The 18,787-nt window shown below is 55.4% G+C and overlaps 1 protein-coding gene and 1 long non-coding RNA gene across 11 annotated transcripts in view; both read right to left on the reverse strand.

Moving 5' to 3' along the window:
* Positions 1 to 1,800: 1,800 nt before the first annotated feature.
* LOC136792334 (uncharacterized) lies at positions 1,801 to 5,838 on the reverse strand. Its single transcript, XR_010835992.1, has 3 exons — positions 5,820 to 5,838; positions 2,502 to 2,542; positions 1,801 to 1,867 (listed from the first exon to the last, which is right to left on the reverse strand). It is a non-coding gene; the product is annotated as an uncharacterized lncRNA (long non-coding RNA).
* A 4,620-nt stretch (positions 5,839 to 10,458) lies between these two features.
* TTLL1 (TTL family tubulin polyglutamylase complex subunit L1) overlaps positions 10,459 to 18,787 on the reverse strand; it is a 32,270-nt gene continuing 23,941 nt past the window's right edge. For all 10 annotated transcript variants that reach the window (XM_059080930.2, XM_067010353.1, XM_067010350.1 and 7 more), the window contains 3 exons: positions 16,842 to 16,928; positions 14,896 to 15,059; positions 10,459 to 10,720 (listed from right to left, as the gene is read on the reverse strand). In XM_059080930.2, the coding sequence (XP_058936913.1) occupies positions 10,591 to 10,720; positions 14,896 to 15,059; positions 16,842 to 16,928 (381 nt within the window). In that variant the 3' untranslated portion in view covers positions 10,459 to 10,590. The remainder of the gene's footprint in view (positions 10,721 to 14,895; positions 15,060 to 16,841; positions 16,929 to 18,787) is intronic.

The raw sequence follows: 18,787 nt of genomic DNA on the forward strand, positions 1-18,787 counted from the left end.
CACACAGACAGTGGACAAGGGTTGTCCCGGGACTCAGATTCCAGAGTCAGGCTTTGAAATCAGAGATTTATTGAGCACCTACTATCCACTGGCCACTGTTCTGAGTGCTGTGGTGAATGACATGACAAGTCCCTGTCCTTGTGGGGCAAATCCCCTGGGGCAGAGGGGGAGAGGGATACTCCACAAATCAGCGAGTGTACAGAAAACTTGCTCGCAGGGCCCTAGAACTTGGCCCGTCCTCTCCCCGCCAGCGGTGCTGGGCTGGCACAGCTCTCTTTCCTCCCCATGCCCTGAAATGACTCTTCCCCTTAAGCCCCAGATGAAAATTCTAGGTCACCTCTGAACACTGGGACAGCACATGCCTTCAGCTCGGGGAACTCCTAGAGGCTCAGAGGCAGAGAGGCCCTACCAGCCACGTGTGCCAGTCTTACCCGTGATGGATGCCCTCTACCGCACCCCTGGGAGTGGTACCCCTCCCTGAGATGCGAAGCTCATAAGATGACCCATCCTGCACCCGGGCAATGCTGCCAAGAAAGGGCCCCCTTACACCAAACCAACACCTACCGCCCCACTTCTGCCCCCTGCTCCTGGGTCTGCCTTCTGAAACACCCCAACTACATTTTATTCCTCTTCACCTAACAGCCCCTCAACGTTTTATTATTTTAATTTATTTTTTACTTTTAGCCATGCCGCACGGCTTGTGGGATCTTAGTCCCCTAACCAGGGATTCAACCCGGGCCACTGCAGTGAAAGCATGAGTCCTAACCACTGGACCACCAGGGAACTCCCGGCCCTTCAATATTTTGGGTCAACCCTAAATCTTCTCTTCTTGAGACTAAACTTCTTCCAGCTTTAAACCCTTCCTCACACACTGTTTGATCTTGTTCTGGCTTGTCACTGCCGCCAGCGTCTGCTGCTCTAACTCTGTCCACAAGTGCTTCACACAGGGACCACTGAGGGCCCCAGCCACGCAGGACAAACGCCAGCCCGCCCGGTTCTTCCTTACCTCAGCCTGGGGGTGCGTGGCAATGGCCCTGGGGCAGCGGGAGCCACACAGGTGAGGGCGAGGACCGTCACAAACGAGCAGGCACCTTAGACTCCTTCAGTCAGTCATTCACCTGTCATCCATCAAGTGCGTGCCGTACTCTGGATCGGGTCAAGCAGAGGTTGTGGTGCCCTCACGGAGTTGACGGTTTTGTGGGGGAGCAAGCAAAGAAGCGGGTAAATACCTAAGATAACTTCAGATAGCGATCAGTGCTTTGAAGAAAGCCAAAGAAGATGATGATAAGATACTGTGGCTGGAAAGATGATCGGGAAAGCTTCTCTGAGAAGGTGCCCCAAATGATGAGATGGAGCCGGCCCCGCAGAGATCAAGGGGAAGAGAATTCCACACAGAGGGGACCGCCAGTGCAAAGGCCCCGAGGCAGTGGTGAGCGTGGCACCCTCAAAGGCCTCTGTGGCTCCAGCAAAAGGAGTAAGGGCAGAAGGGAGAGTGGGGGCTGGGGAGATGCGGCTGGAGCTTGAGTTTATTCTAAATTACAGGGGAAGCTTTCTTGGTGGGCGTTAAGTCTCAGATATGATCTGACTTACGCTTTAAAATTTAAGAGGGGCTTCCCTGGTGGCGCGGTTGTTGAGAATCCGCCTGCCGATGCAGGGGACACGGGTTCGTGCCCCGGTCCGGGAAGATCCCACATGCCGCAGAGCGGCTGGGCCCGTGAGCCGTGGCCGCTGAGCCTGAGCGAGGCCACAGCGGTGAGAGGCCCACGTACCACAAAAAAAAAAAAAAAAAAAAAAATTTAAGAGACAGGAGAGACCAGTGTAGACAAGAGCATCAGGAAAGTCTTCATGGAAGAGTCCATGGAATCTTCTACCAAAGAAGAAGAGAAAAGTCACAATCTCCTAGGAGGAATGGAAAATTCACCTCTTTAAAACAGTTTCTCCCAAGAAGACATAGGAATGGTCAATAAACCTGTGAAAAGACGCTCAACACCATTAGTCATTAGGGAAATGCAAATCATGTGAGATACCATGTCACCTCCAAAGGATGGCTATAATTAAAAAGACAAATAATAAGGGCTAGCAAGGATGTGGAGAAATTGGAGGCCTCACACACTGCTGGTTGCAGTGTAAAATGGTACAGTTGCTTTGGAAAATAGTTTGGCAGTTTCTTAAAAAGTAAACACAAACGTACCTATGACCTAGCACTCTTAGATATCCGCGCAAGACGAAAACAGTTGTCCGCCTAAAGACTTATACACAAATGCTCACAGCAGCATTACTCGCAATGGCTAAAAAAGTAAAAACAACTCAAATGTCATCAACTTGGTAATGGGTACATAGAATGCGGTATATCTATCCATATGATGGAATACTGTTAGGCAATAAAAAGAAATGAAATGCTGATGCCCACTACATGCATGGATCTCAAAAACATGATGCGAAGTGAAAGAAGCTAGCTGCAAAATAAGAAGAAGAAGAAGAAGAACAAAAACTCCACCTACTGTAGGATTCCATTTATATGAAATGTCCAAAAAAGACAAATCTATAGAAACAGAAAGTAGATTAGTGGTTGCTGGAAGCTAGAAGTAGGAACAGGGAGTTACTGCAAATGAGCATGAGAGGTCTTGCGTGGCCAGTGGAGATGCTGTAAAATCAGATTCTGGTGATCAGTGCACAAACCTGTAAATCTGCTAAAGGTCATTGAATCATACACTTAAAATGAGTGTGTTTATGGCGTGTAAATTAGACCGCAATAAAACTGTTCAAAACGATGATTTCTCCTCTAGCACCCCCTGGATTTTATGCTCCATGATGACAGGGACTGACCCGCCTTGTTTAGCAAAGTGTCCCCAGGACCTCGAACAGCTGAGGTACACGGTGAGCACCCGTGAATGAATGAACGAAGCCTATTAAAAATTATCATCTTCAGTTGGGTGCACAGCCCCTCACAGCCTCCTTCTCTCTCCTCTCCTCTCCCTCACCTCCCTACTTGAAAGACTTATCCCCACGGCTGGTCCATTTCCTCTGGGACCTCCCTGCCACACCGCAACCCTGCTCTCACCAGGCCCACCATGGCCCCGGTTGTGAAGTCCCAGAGCGCCTTTCAGGGCTGAGCTCCTGTGACCCCATGCAGCTCTCGTCACGCTTCCCTACACCCTGGCTTCCGTGAGATGCTGAGCCGAGCTCCTCACTCCTCTCTGCTGGCTCCTTCTCAGCCCCTTCTTGTCGTTCCTTGTGGCCTCCGCCCTCAGGCAATCTCCTGGAGCATCCCTTCCCAGCTCCGTGCCAGTGGCCCTCGATTCTCTATCACAGTCCAACTTCAGATCCTCAAGTGCCAACGTGACACCCCACAGGAGGGTCCCCAAGATTCCTCAAAGCTCAACATCCCTAAAACTAAAGGCATCATCTTCCCCTGGGCCCTGCAGGGATGGTATCTCCTTCCAGAAAGCTGAGCATCCTTCTTGAGGTCTCTCTCCCCTTCTTCACCCATCCTCCCCCACCAAGTCCTGTTGACGCTACTTCCAAACACCACTTTTTTCTCCAGGACACCACCGTCTATCGTCTGGATGACCATTCTCCCATCTGTTCTCCACACTGTAACCCGAGTGACCTTCTGCAGGCTAAAATTCTTTCAGTCGCAGCCAACTCTCTCTAACTCTGGCTGAAAATAGCGGTGGAGTTACAGGAAGGAGACAGGCGGTGTTCCGTGCAATCGAAGGAAGAACTGAAAGGTCAGGACTAGGGAAACAAAGTGACCGGACAGCCCCCAGCCTCAGCCTCTGAAGCTCATGGTCCTTCTTTCCGGAACACATCTTCAAGGGGCCTCCACCTCAACAGTTACTGTGCGGACCCGAGCAGCACAGACATGTCCCCAAGACCCCCTTGGGGTATCAAGCTCCTTCCAGACCGGGAGAAATCACCCGTGCCCAGCAGCCAGCCCTCCCATCCACCAAGCAGATCAGATCGCTCCCCTAATCCTGAGCATCTGTCCAGACACAACACGGAGAGCCAGCCTCTCTTATCCGCTGCCCTCGCCCCTCCAAAACCTCTGCCCGGTCAGTGTCAGCTCTCTCCAGGCCCTTCACGGCCCCTCCGAGGGTCCACTTGAGCAGCCTGCCCCCTGGCCTCGCCCACCTCTGGGAATGTTCCTTTCTCATCTCTCTCCCCTTCAGACTGAACTCTGCAGAGCAAGGACTTGCCTGTTCTGCTCAGGGCTGTGCCGCCAGCACCCGGTGCTATCAAATCGGTAACGCTCCTTCAATATTGGGTGATTTAACGGGAAAACAGGGAATTCCGCACACGCTACGGCGAAGTTTCCGCCTGGGACAGACCGTGCGTGAGAGGAGTTTGCCTGTCAGTCCAGCTTTCCAGCAGACTTATTTTCACTCTTATTCTGAGTACGAGATTCAGGAACTGAAGCAAACCAGTGACTTTCTCGCTGCACAGTTGTTAATGGAAACGATATTATTTCATAGCCATGAATAATAGGATCTCACCGAACAGCTCCTGGAAAGTACTTTAGTTCACATAACTTTGCCAAGTTTACCCAATTCTGCTTCGAAGGCTCAAACCCCTTTTACACACACGCCCCCTGCTGGTCAACTGAGAATCGCTCCTGGCTCGAAAGATCTGCAACCCGGGGTGCACGAGCCACTTCCTCCACCAACCCTCCCACCCCCAATATCCTCCTTAGTCCACAGCCTCAGCTCTTCTTTGCTGTGCCTCCCTCCAGCCTCTCCTCGCCTCGATCACCCTCTGAACCACCCACAGAGTCTCATCTCTAAGAACACTTCTCTAGTCACGCCACTCCTCAGAAACATGTGCCAAATTCTTTAGCCTGGCATCCAGGATCCTTCATAATTTGGCGCTGAATCCTCTTTCTGGAATTACCCTCCATTACTCCCCTGCCTCCCATCCAGTTTCCACTCATTCTTTAAGACACAGCTCAAGGACACCACCCCGGATCACCCAGCCGACCCAGAGCCCAGCTGTTGGAGTATATATTATTCATGCCGCTTCTGTGGCACTGAGTCTATAGTGTCTTTTTCACCGTTCTTACAAGAAATAGTTTGTGAACTCCTTGAGGGCAGACACCAGGTCTTAAGATTATAATCTCCACCAGGCAGATGAGAAAGCAAAGCTCAGAGTCATACAGCAAACAAGCAGCAGAGCAGGGAGAGGTCGCGGGTCTTCTGATACCCGACTCTGTCCTTGCTCTCTTACCCCCCGCAGTCTCCCTTGTGCATCTTCCAAATTCCCAAACCTTCCGAATGGCAAGCGACAACCAATATTTGTTGATTTTATAATCTCCAGTTTCAACCCCTGGATACTGTCCTGCTACCACAGGGACCTGGTGTTTCCCTGCCTTTCCCATAGACAAGAACACGCTGTGTTGGAAAGAGCTGGGTGGGAAATCACACGCAGCGGGTCCCAGTGAGCCTCTGTCTTCCACCAGCTGTGGGACCCAGGGGAGTCACCTCCTCCCGCACATGAAGGGCTGGGCAGCATTCTGCGCCTCTCAGATTAGGTGCTGGGTTTTTGTTGTTGTTGTTTGTTTGTTTTTAACTTAGCAGGCCCTTAAGGCTTTGTGGGAAATGTAATTTGTAAAAGTTAAATAACTACACGGCCGCCTCCCCCCCACCCCCCGCCCCCAGTGCCTGGGCCTCCCTGGTTCTCCCCCCACCTTCCCCCTACCTTGCAGTAAGGGAGGTGGCCGCATTCCTGAGCAGGGACACCGGAGGCCAGCTTCCTTCTCCAAGCTGCTGCTGGGGCTCCTCCATTATCCCCTCCCCACCAGCTGAAGAGAAAAGCGTGTTTACCTGTTTCTAAGACTGAACAGGACCTCTGTTCACGCCTCTCTTCGAAGTGGCATCCGGCAACGCCTGGCTTGCTTGGCTCAGGGCGGCATCTGCCTCTGTCTTCACACGGCCCTGCCCTCTGTGTCTGTCTCCTCTCTTCTTCTGATAGGGACGCCAGTCATGAGATTTAGGGACCACCCCAAATCCAAGATGATTTCATCTTGAGACCCTTAACTAATTCTATGTGCAAAGACCTACTTCCAAACAAGGTCACATTCTGAGGTTCTGGGTGGACACGGGTTTTGGAGGGACACTGTTCAACCCAGTATACCCACAAAGAAGTCTGGGGTCATTGGCGTCCCACAAGGTTGAGGTTCTGAAGGTGATGCCCTGGCAGAAGTAGACCCAGGGGCCGAGTTCAAAGCCCTGGCTGGCACTGGAGGCTACACAGTGGGTGTCAAGTGCTCCAAGGAAACTGCTGCTGCCACCCGCAGGGCCCATCCTGGCCAAGCTTCCAACCTCCCGGTGTGGAGGGCCACTGGGAATGAGGCCAGCAAGGTCCCACTGGCCCCTCTGCCACGGCTCTGCAGCTCGCCTGGACCCCTGCCCAAGCTGCTGCTGCTAGCCACGGCCACCTGGGCAATCTGCCAGGCCACCTTCCGTGTCCTGTCCAAGCTACAGTGTCCTCACCGCTAACCCCTGGCAAGAGACTTTGCTCAGAATTTGCTGTCTTAGACCCACTCGAGATCCCGGGATGAGAACCCAGACTCCAGATATGGGGCTACCACGCAGCATTATCATATAAGAAAAATCAAGGGAATGAAACTTGAAAAAGAAAGGGAAACAAAAAGGACAATCAGGGGGCGGGGAGGCCCACGGTCTGCGGACCCTCAGGCTCCCTTCTGCTAAGGGAGCACGGCGGCCACGGAAGAAACGAGCACGAAATGGAACGCTCGGAACCCTCTAGGCACAGAAGTACGAGGATGCTATCTTCAGCTTAAAAGCATATGAAGGAATCCCCTGGCGGTCCAGCGGTTAGGACTCCGTGCTTTCACTGCCGAGGGCTTGGGTTCGATCCCTGGTTGGGGAACCAAGATCCCGCGAGCCACGTGGCGTGGGGCGTGGGAGAGGAGCGTATGAGACACAGCGTGGCTCAGGCTGGGACAAATCAGAAAAGACATAAAAATACCTCGTCCGCTTGAATGAGAAACAGGAAACAAAATCTGATGGTGCTCCCGTTGCCTCACAGGTGTCCTGAAATGTCCCAAGGCACCCCACTCGGGCACAGCTCCTGCTAATGAACACCCTGTGGGCACGGGTCACTGGGCAGTGCCAGGCGTCGGGCGAGAGGCCGGCTGGCCGGGATCCCTGCAGCAGACACTCACCTGCTTCCCTGGGCCACAGGAGGCTGATGGCCTGGTGCTGGGGAGACCAGGGAAGCTCCTCCCGGGGCTGGCTGGACAGACAGCAGAGCTGGAAAGTGGACCTAGAGGAATGGTGGAAACTGCCAGTCTGTCTCCTGGGGTTAGAAAATCAGGTGAGTTTGGGGCTGGTGGACACTGTGTATGGAGGGCCTCCAGGTCCCCCCAAGCACAGGAGGCTCTGTGGATGGTGCTGAAGAACCACTGTGTGCTGGGAGACATGGCCACGGGTCAGAAAAATCCTCTGGGCCGGAGGGTGGAACCCAATTGCATGGGGGTGGGGCTGCGGGCCGAGACCCAGTGGTCCAGGTGGGAGGCCCACTGAGGAGCCTGTCACCAGGTTTGGGGACTGCCCGGCTGTGAGAGGGGGAACATGGAGGAAGACGCCTTCATTCTGGGCTTGAGCATCTGCCAAAGAATACTGAGGGAGCAGCCCATTCAGGAAGCAGCAAATGATGAGTTTACTCTGGGAGAAATCAAACAAAAAGAATCACTGTGAAAATGACCAGATGCTGCAACCCTCAGACTTCGGGAACCACCCGCTCCTACCCCATCAAATGGAAAAAAATAATGGGAGCTGATAAGAAAACAAAAATTGTCATCCTGGACGATTCCAAATGGGGACACCACTGCCAAGACCTGAGTCAAGTGACCCGACAGTCTGTTTACAGCCCAACAATTTCCCAAGGCCTCTTCACACATCGCCTACTTCCTACTCGTGCATGTTCTAGAAACGTCCAGAGGAAACATCTGCCCCGGAACATGACATCACTAATGTCACAGTCAATATTTGACATAAATTTATTTAGCAGACACTCGCTCTCTCACCTAGCAACCCGGTCATTGGCAAACTACCTTCTTCCCTCCGTGATTGAACTGCCCTCCGAGCTCAGCCTGCGGTCACATTCCCAGCCAGGGACTTCATCCTTTCCCAGACACATCTGAGAGGCAAAAATAAAGCAACATAACGGAGAACCTGGGTTGTGAGAAGTGGTGGGTGGAAAAGCTGTGTGCAGAAGCTGAGGGCGGAGGCCACCAGCCACGTGGATTTTGTCCCCTTGGGGAAGAAAACACCGTCAGAGCTGGAACGAGAGCAAAGGTGGGGCAGGCAGTGGCACTTGTTATTCCGAAGGCACATAGAAGTAATCCCCTTCTTAAACACTGGGAAGCAAAGGTCCAAGGAGCCACTGTCAGCCTTGGGACAAACTAATAAATGGCAGAGCCAGGCCTCAAGCCCAGGTCTGATTCAGAGGCTCGAAGCCACACCTGCCATCCACAGAGGGCCTAAATATTAAGGAACACAGGAAATGCGTCCATCAATAAGCTGGAACTGTTTCAGGCTTAACGTGAACACAGCAGACAGATCCCTCCAAATTGCAATTTATTTGGATTCTGGCTAAATGCCATTTGTATTACATTTCGTTCACTTTGTATTGTACCAGATCCATTTAAAAGGACCTTTTTCCCTAAGTGGCCGTGAAACATCATTACATATATGTGAGCACATGTATACACACGAGACATGTAAGCGTGACAGGTGTTCGCACATGGGTACAGGAAAGACCTCTATCTTCTATGTCCTTGGCGTAATTAGGTACCAACAAAATCCTATTCCTAATGTTGTAACCAAAAAGAGGTGGGGAGTTGAAACTCAGGACAGTGAATGAAGCATCAGTGAAAGATGTCACGTGTGACAGTCAAAGGTTCTTACTAAGAGGAACACCCCCATGGGTTATTCGGCCGCATCAGTCGCTCTACAGAGGGACACGGGTTGCCTCCGCATATTCTTCTGTAGGTCAATGGCGACCAGGGTGGCTTGTGGGTAAACACATCACATCAAGAGCTTATCCCGCCGCCGACGGCTGCCAACAGCGCTTACCTCCGCGTCTGTGGCCGACCCAGATGCCGATGTCATATAAGCCACATGCTGGGAATTGCCTGGGCTCATCTGACCGACAGACTCACCTACAAAACCCAAGTGAGTTGCCTGAGAGCATCAAGACAAAGGACTTTGTAACGATAAATGCTGAGGAATATTTCTAGTCGCCTGTTTTCCTCCAAATCGCAGTCAAGCTAAAAGGAATGAAACCAAAGCAGCTGTCAGATTAAATATTTTGCTTTCTCACGGCAGCATGATTCTGTAAGATATTCAGGTTTGGGGTTTGTTTTTAATTTAGTGCCAAATTTTAAAAACGTGGATACTTTATAATAAACTAAATCACATGCTGAAGCTGTTACTTTCTGTGGAAAGAGCTCGTCTTACACATTTGTGAATCAGTTCTTACAGCCCTTATGAAATAGACTGTGATATTGTGATTTATAAGAAATATATATTTGGTCTCCATCCCCTTTCCTGGCACACAGCTCCTAAAACCCTTGTAATCTCCTTTCTAAGAGCTACAGGGACATCTTTGTTATATTTAGTTTTGTTCCCAGTTCCTGAAATTGCTGCAGAGCATAAAGGTGAAATGGGTATCTTTTGTTGTTCCTAACAAGTCCCTTTCAAGCAAGCCAGAGTTTGTGCTCCTGACTGGAGGCTGGGGCTCCTGGATGGCCTTGGATGTGAGCTGGCTGCCCGGGGAACCAACCACGTGATCGGAGGGGTGGAACTTTCAGCCCCACACCTCAACCTCCGAGGAAGGGAGAGGGGCTGGAGGTTGAGTGAGTTGCCAGTGGCCAATGATTTAATCAATCGTGCCTGTGTAATGAGGCCTCCATAAGTATCCCCGGACTATGGAACCTGAAGAGCCTCCAGGGTGGTGCCCCCGGAGAGGACATGGAAGCTCCGTGCCCCTTCAACCACACCTCGCCCTGTGCATCTCTCCCATCTGGCTTTTCCCCCGAGTTGCAGCCTTTATGTAAACCAGTAATCTAGTATGCAAACTGTTTTCCTGAATTCCGAGAGCCCCGCTAGCAAATTAATTGAACCCAAGGATAGGGTTGTGGAAACCTCCAACTTACAGCCAGTCGGTCAGAAGCACAGTTAACTTAACAACGTGGGCTTGCGGTTGGCATCTGGAGTTGAGACGGTGGGGGCAGTCCTGTGGGACTGAGGCCTTACCCTGTGGGATCTGACTCCAGCTCCAGGCAGACGGCGTCAGAACGGAGTTAAACGGTAGGACACCCAGCGCCGCGGCAGAATTGCTTGGTGTGGGGAAAATCTCCATACATCTGTTGTCAGAGGGTTGCAAGGGTGAGCGTCAAGGAGAAACAGGGATTTTCCCCCAATAATAGGCTCCTTAACCTTCCAAAGAAATGCCTTTATTTATTTACAGGGTTTAGGAAAGGAAAAAAGCTCTAGAAAAAGGACGTTTCCAAAATAGGTCTTCAGCAAGGGTGGGTGCAGGCTGGAGCCTTGCTCTCGCTGGTGGTCACTTCCAGGTTGTGAGGACGGTCCTCCCGGAGTCTCTCGATCGGCCCCCTCTGGGCCCCAGCGACTGGCCCGGCCGACTTCTCAGCTCTCGGTCGGCCCCGTCGCCCTGTGCCAGCTCCTCGTCGTACCTAGAAACAGAGAAGCATCTCCGGGGTTCAGCGGCAATGTCGCCATGGTTGCGGTGCGGCAAAGGCCCGGCACCCGGAGAAGCAGCCTGGCCCCGTCCCACACGCCTCCAGCCCACCAACCACTGCGCCGGGCCGTGGAACACAAGTACGGCTGCGTCAAACTGTTACTGTGGGCGGTCCCCAGCCCCTGCAGCTGACATTTTATACAAGCCACCAGACTGAATTTGGCAATGACCTCAAGGAAAGGAATGAGACCTCAGGGTAGCAAGGGAGAGGAGCGAGGTCTGGAAATACTTGACACGCAGCGTCTCACTCAGCATCTGTGGGGCGAGGATGACTAACCCCGGTTCAGACGGGGCACAGGGTGTGAGCGACCTGCCCAGGAGGAGGCCAGGACAGGGAGAGGCCCTGCAGCTCGCTCACAGGCGAGGCCGGTGCCGCCTCCACCGGCTGTGACCGCGCCCCCGCCCGCCCCCGCCCCCCACCCCCACCCGGCTCCTCCTCACCAACATTCCTGCATCAGGCTGGTGGCAGCGCTAAAGCTCGGCCTGGATAGAAAGTACAGTCTGGGCCTTTGCATCAGAAAGAACTGGCCTAGGACCTCGGCGCCCCTGACCGTTTTGGCATCTGGGTGATCCTTTCTTGCTGGGGTGGGGCCCCTCTTTCGGGGGCCCCGTGAGGGTGGTGAAACCCGCGGGACCTGTTGTGGGTGGGCCCTGGCACCACGCAGGCTCCAGCGAACAGGGTCTCCTACCCCACCGTGCGGTGGCTTCACATCACCCTCCTGACTCAGACCAGGAGGCGTTCCGATTCCCACTTCCTGTCTGAGGAACGTGGGGCTCAGAGGGGTTTACTCAGTGCGCTCAAGTCACACAGCTGGTACGCGGCGGAGGGAGGATTAAATAAAGGCCAGGAGTCCGGATTCCTAACTCGGAACTTTTCACCCTGTAGCTCGGGGTGTGAAGTTCCTGTCGCTGTTGAAGCGCGTGCGCGTGCGTAGGTGTCACTGCTGAGCACGCCCTGACCGGGGAGCCTCTGTTACGCGTGTGAAGATGCTCACATCAAACGCAAAAGGTCCTCAGACGCTCAGTTATGTTGCGTGAGCTACATCTTGCTGACTTCTGGAAGGGGGTGTGCTTCCGTTATAAGCTCATTCCCAGAGTCAAAATCTGTGGGTTGAGTGTGGGTTAGAGGCCTCTGAGGTTGAAGAACACATTTCTGCGTTGGGCTTCCGGTGGCAAACGGGGCTGAAAGGGGAGGGGAGGGGGGAGGAAGGCCCGTGGCTGAGCGTGATCTACGCGGCAGGCACGACGGGGTTTCCCTCTGCCGGGCACAGATGTCAGACCACAGCACGGGGGCCCCCCTCTCCTCGCCGTCTCCCTGCAGAGAGACGGAGCTGGACAGAGGGCTCCCCAGGGACACCGGCGGTCCTGCGTGGGCGGGGCTCTCCCCTCCCCCGGGGACCCCCGTTCGTGCGTCACCGCTCCACTGCCTGCGCGCGTGTGCAGCGCTGACCAAAGGGCCGCAGTGACCCTCCCCGCCCCCCGTCTGCCTCACGGTCCCCCCCCAGCATCTCACTCGTGGGGCGCTGTGCAATAAGAAGCTGCCGGACAGACAGAGGGGAGACCCACGGGTGGGCTCCCAGTTTCCCTGGGTATTCGTGCGGCTCAACGACAAAGCACACCGAAATGAGCATCTCTTTTCTGAAAGGCCGCATAAGTAGAACGGGCACCTTCCGGACTGGGCCCCGGAGGGAGGAGACGCTAAGTGCCGGGCCCTGTGGCCCCGAGGCCAGGACGACGAGCTGGGGCAGCGAGCGGCAAGAGCGCCTGTTTCTGGGGCCACAGCGGGGGCGCCGGCACCCTGGCGGGGACGCTCTCACGGGCTCCTGTGAGCGCGCAGCAGCGGAACGCAGAGAGGCTGGCCCGGCGCGAGGACAGGGCGGTGCCTGCGACGTCAGGGCCCTCCCCGCGCGCGGCCCCAGGGCTGTGGGCCCACCCTGGACTCTTGCAGGCCCCGCGTTGGAGCTTTCCTTATCACCTCATCTGGGGGGAGGGTGGCTGGACGGATTGAGGGGGGCCCACCTCAGTCAAAGCACTGAGGCTCCGGACCACTGCGTCTTCAAGTGGAAATGGAGCGTCTGCCCGCTCCCTCAAGGAGGCGATGGGTCGATGGGGGCAGAGGGTCCCAGAGGGTCCTCACAGCCCGCCTCCCCGCCACCCTCAGCTGGACCAAGGCGGACCCACCGGATGCTGGCCAGACTCCTTCCCCACGCAGCCCCCCATCTGTCTCAGGGCTGGGCCCATGAGGCCCTCCATCACAGTGTGATGTCCGCCACCCGCGTGTCACCCTGCACTGCCCACAATGCCAATCCCCGAGGCTCTGGACGGGCCCCATCCTGGCCCCACCAGCAAACTCAGAGCTCTGGCCATCGTCAGCGACGGACAGAGCACCCCCCTTCCTCCACCGCATCCTAGAAGGTCCCCTTCACCTTCCTGCTCTGCAGCCTGGCTTCCCCTGCAGCCCCTGGAGTGGGCCTGTTTTCCCTCCCACTCTGGAGGACACCCTCCCGCCGCACACCTCCTTCCCAGGTCGGCAGAATTCACCACCCTCACCCGGCCTTGTTGCTCACCTCTAATCCTCCGTGTCACTGCCCCTAATTCCCTAAGATTCAGGCTCTCGGCTCACTGTTGCTGGTGACTGCAGTGACCAGACAGATGGGACCCCGATTCCCTGACCTGCTGCCCTCTCCGATGACCTTGTCCCCCACCCCAGCTCAGCCCCGTTGCCAGGGCACCCGACCTTGCCATGTTTGGTGACCGCAGCCCCTGCAAAACCTCGGCCGCCAGCCTCACTCTGACCCCTGCCCTTTCTCTTCCCGGTTCACTGTCCTACAGCCCTGACCCCATGACCCCTACCCACCGCCGCACTGTCCTCATCTGCTCACACCCTGATGCTTCCTTGCCCTTCTCCCGCACCTGGCGAGCACCGCACCCCGGGCACTTCCACCGTCTGCCTACTCCCGACCTCACCCGCGCGGCAGACGTGCTGGAGGACACAACCGACCGGCCAACCGGTTGCCCTTTCGGTTCCCGACCACCCTCCCCGGTGCTGCGCGCTCACGTCCGCATGGCAGCAGCGCCACCAGCCAAGAGCCCGGGGTCTGCGCGCCGCGCAAAGTTCACTCACCACTTCTTCCTCCTTTAAAAATGTTAACTTAAACGTACGTGTTTACTTTTACAGAATCACGTAAGGTGATCCTAACACATTCAGTCCTTCGGGTTGGGTGCTCTCTCCCTCTCTTCCTGGCTCTCCTTCCCCGCCCACACCCCTGCAGCAGTGGTGGCCACGCTGACACCCTAACGCGTGTCCCTCCACGCTGCCTGGCCCGTCCACTCTCAGAGCAGCCACCACACGTGGCAATGCCCATCACACCGAGGGAGGGGACACCAGGACCACTGCCCGTTTCACATGGATCACATCAGGCACCCTTTCCTGCAGCTCGCTTTCCTCCCAGGCCCCCAGCACAGCCCCAGGTCGGTCCTTGTAACGTCCACTCACTCTTCTACGGTGAGAACGAATTGGACTTGCTCGACCACTGCCCTCCTGATGGGTTCTCACTTTCCCCCGCTTTATGTCACCACCAACGTGCCACGTAACCCCTGAGCCTTTGTTTCCACACGTGTAAGATGGAGCCCCTGACAACCGTCACCTCACAGAGCTGCTGGAGAAATGAAATGTGACAACACGTGTGTCTAGCCCTCCAACGCTACATTTCTTTTCCTCTCACCACTGTAGGACAGATCGTATTATCCTCATTTAAAAGGACGTACGCACGGAGGCTCAAAGAGATCGATTAGTTCCTCGGTGTCACACAGCTCTCGGGGTGGACCAGGGCGTGGCCAGCTTCCGCTCCCCGGCAGGTGACCAGCTCCTGCTGCCCCAGCAGCAAACGTGGCAAATGCTTCGTTCATGTTTCTCAGGCACAAGACCAGACAGAGGCCTGGTTCAGCACGCAGACACTCGTCTGCTACAAGATCTATCCCATGACACCAGAGAGCAAAATACTCTACCCGAGAGGGTGAGTCCACACACACCTAGAAAATCCCAGCTGGGCCCTGGTACCCCCCCAATCTGACACACACGAGGCCAGCCGCGCAGACACACAAACTTACAGAATTTCATAATTGCCAAGGACTTCCTTTGGGGGTGACTTGTTCCATTTACAGTCTGGAATTTCGCCGTTAGGGACGGCGATGTTGAGGGTGTCGTTAATCAGGTTATACTTAAGGATTCGGTCGTTGGCAGTGCTGGAGGTCAGGGATGGGGACGCGTTCACCTACGAGAGGGAAGAGAACACATCCTTTGGCTGGACCACTTACTCGCCTGGAGCGAGGGCCACGCAACGCAGATAAGGTTGTGATTCACACTGTTCACACCTAACACCTTCAGGGAGCATTTCGTGATCTAGTTCGTTAGCCGTTAGGTGAAATACAAATGATATTTAAAGACAGGATTAGGAACAGAAGCTACAAACCCGTCACCACGCGTACAAAGATCGTAGGTCAACGTCCATCACAAACGTAATTTCAGCATCTACCTCTGTGATGAGCTCTGTCCTCAGCACCAAAAGCTGCCCAGAGCTTTGCTGGACTCAGTGACCCCATGACCCTGACCAAGCAGCCTCGGGGGCTGAAGTAAAAGGAAAAGGACCCCTTCTGCTGAGAGAGTAAGTACTACCTCACCAACAAAGCAATGTCCTGACCAGGTGAGGAGCCCACCCAGGCCTCTGAGGGGTCAGCCAAGTCACGAAATCCACGTGTTAAAACGTGGCCACTTACTCCGCCGAGAGTCCCACGGGCCCTCAGTCAGTACCTATTGACCCTTATTTTAGGCACAGTTGTAATGACTTTGGGGGGCTGTTTTCTCAGGCTGTGAGAGAGAAGAGACAGCAGATGTGCACGTAGTTCAGGCTCCGCCCCCCAGTAGCCAGACTGTGTCTTTGTGCTGCCGGCAGGGTGGACCTCGGCTGCCCCTGAAATTACCACTGTGGTTGATCGTATAATACTGTAATTCTTATTACAAATATGCTACAGTTAAGACCTGCTATTATTTTAGAAGTAACGTTCACAATTAAGATCCTAGTTCATCAAGGAAAGCTTGAGTTCCATTCAAGTTATTTACTCTGTTTAAGATGGAGGAAAAGGAGGCCTAAATATGTTATATCTAAGGACTGACCTGTCTGTCTATCTATATGCACATTTATCTACACACACACACACAGCTCGCCCTCCCGTAACCTGGTTCTCCTGGCAGCTCCCTGCAGGGCCCCCACTGACTTCCCTACAAGGGACCACTCGCTGCCACTTGCTCTTGTGACTCAGCTTCGGCTAGAAACAGGACTGAGCTAAAGGGCCCGAGCCGTCCCGTACACGTGGGTGTGGGGAGAGGACACGGCACGCAGGGGCACTGGCAGGGAGATGCGTCACCAGAGTGGAGGCCTGCACGCCTTTTGCCCGTCCAGCCCTGCGCCCCTCAGAGGCCTGAGCCCCTCTTCCTGGCAGCAGAGCAAAGCAGGACCACCCGGCAAGGTGGGCTCCGTGTCAGGGCCTCAGACGCGTGTGCCAGCGCCCGCTGCCACTGTCACCAGGAAAAGGGTGTATGCACCTCGCCCCTTCTAGAACAGCCATCACTACATCCTGACTACGCCTTGAAACGGGCATGAGTCCACGTCCAAACTACGCCTTCCTCCCGAGAGGACAGCGTTCCTTATTTCCGGACAGAACGCTACCGCCTCCCAAGGGCTTCTGGGTCTGTGAGCCCCTTTCCTGAACGGGAACAGTGTCCGACAGGGCCGGGCCCCAGGACCTGGACTCACCCGGAAGCACCCGCTCGGAAGGGGGAGGATGGCTCGGGCTCTGCGGGCTGGGCTCGCCAGGAGTGTGTGTTCCCCAACCATCAGCAAACCGTCAGACCTGGACATCTGCCCCCCCCGTCCTACCGCGCCCACCCCGGCCTGGGAAACATCTGGCTGGGGCCGCGGAGCCCGAGGCAGAGGCAGAGGCCCCGGGGGGGGGAAGGGGGGCGACCGGGCACGCGGGCGCAGGCAGCGCGTGGGCACCTCGATCAGCCAGGGCTTCAGCTTGTCGTCGATGATGATGTCATAGCCGTAGCACTCAAAGCAGTGTTTGTCGTTGTTCATCACGGGCTGCGGGGAGAGGGGACCCTGGGTTACAGAGCCGGAACTGGGGGGCCCAGCCGAGACCCACATCGTGGAGAGGCGGGAAGTTACAGCGGCAGGACCCGCCTCACGGTGGTGATGCCAGCGGCTCCCCATCTCCGCCCTCTCCCCTCCCCGCTTCCTCCCGCAAAAGGTCAGGGATGGAAAGGGGGTTCGTGAAGCACCCACTGTCTCCACGTCTCGCTCATCAGAGGCCTGACGACCAGCAATGAGCGTCTCCATCGGCACCAGACTGTCCTCGGAGCGGACAGAAGCCCAGCCCCAAGCGCAGGCGCCCGGAGTTCAGGCCTGTGACACACACACACACACACACACACACACACACACACACACACACACACACACACACAGAGAGAGCCCACCAGGCGGTCAGTCCCTTCACAGAGCCCTCGGGATGCAGCGGATGAACCTCTGTTCTCTGTGACAAAAGTCAAAAGTCAAATCCATTTACTTAAAAACTTTGGATTTTCTTAGGTTTTTTTTTCTTTAATTAATTAATTTATTTTGGGGTCTTCGTTGCTGCGCGCGGGCTCTCTCTAGTTGCGGTGACTGGGGACTACTCTTTGTTGCAGTGCGCAGGCTTCTCACTGCGGTGGCTTCTCTTGCTGAGGACCGTGGGCTCTGGGCGCACAGGCTTCAGTAGTTGCGGCACGTGGGCTCAGTAGTTGTGGCTCGCGGGCTCTAGAGCGCAGGCTCAGTAGCTGTGGCGCACGGGCTTAGCTGCACTGCGGCACGTGGGATCTTCCCGGACCGGGGCTCGAACCCGTGTCCCCTACATCGGCAGGCGGATTCTTAATCACTGTGCCACCGGGGAAGTCCCTTCTTCTGTTTTAAATTCCATTTCAAAAACTGTTCTCCAAGTGCATAAAAAGCCCACCAGCTGCTTGTTTACAACACAGATTTCCAGGCTGCCCGAGCTGCCTGGATTAAACCCTCCAGGAGAGGCCCAGCCGGCAGCAGTGCTACGCACTCCCCGGGGACTCTCATGCACCCCCCAGCGAGGGGAGCACACAGACACGACCGACCCTGAGGATGGTGAGGCCTATTCATAGTGGATGCGTGCACGCTCCCTAAAACACTGGATTTAGAACAGGAAACGTCTAAGGGGGAGAGAGCCCAGTGCGGCCCCACTCACTGGGGGAAAACCAGGCTGGGGGGCTGTTTCATCACGCGGCAGTTGAGTGGAACTCTTGCATTTCCACTGAAAGCCTGGTGTCCTAACCCGGCCAGCGCACACACCGCTGTCCCCCAAAGCCTCTGCAGCACAGACGGAACAGAGGAGAGTCACTCACCCTCTGACGTCCCCCAGCCCTGCTGTCTCTGGCCCTCTGAGCATTCCGCACCCGAGCTCTGCCTCTCGGCTTCGCTGTGGGCCCCCCCCGCGGTCCACGCCCTGCAGCAGGCCCTCCTGTTTCCCTGCCTGCCTCTCCCCTAGATTCCCCGAAGGCAACACCTGGGAAAAACAAGGTCACCAAATATTTGCTAAATTACTAAAAACTGAATAAATAAATCCCTGCTCCCCAAAGCCTCAGAGCCTTAGAAATGCAACCGCTTTTCAGCTCAGGAGGCTGAGGCCCAGGAGAAGTCGCTCAGAGGCGCCTGGCGGCCGGGGGATCCAGCCTCGAGACAGGCTGCGTAGCCGGGGCCGGGACACAGCTTTTCTTGGCGCAGCGGCCAACTGTTTCTCAGAGTTCTGCCAAATCAGGCCAGGATGGGGCGGAGGCACTGGTTTAATCAGGCGCTAAGGCTCCCACATCGCCTGTGTCACAGCCGCTGCCATTTACCTTCCCGGCCCATAAGTTAGCCTCCGCGGAGCGCGTTCACAC

This window comes from Kogia breviceps, chromosome 12 (assembly GCF_026419965.1).
Source record: "Kogia breviceps isolate mKogBre1 chromosome 12, mKogBre1 haplotype 1, whole genome shotgun sequence".
NCBI classification, from domain to species: Eukaryota; Metazoa; Chordata; class Mammalia; order Artiodactyla; family Physeteridae; genus Kogia; species Kogia breviceps.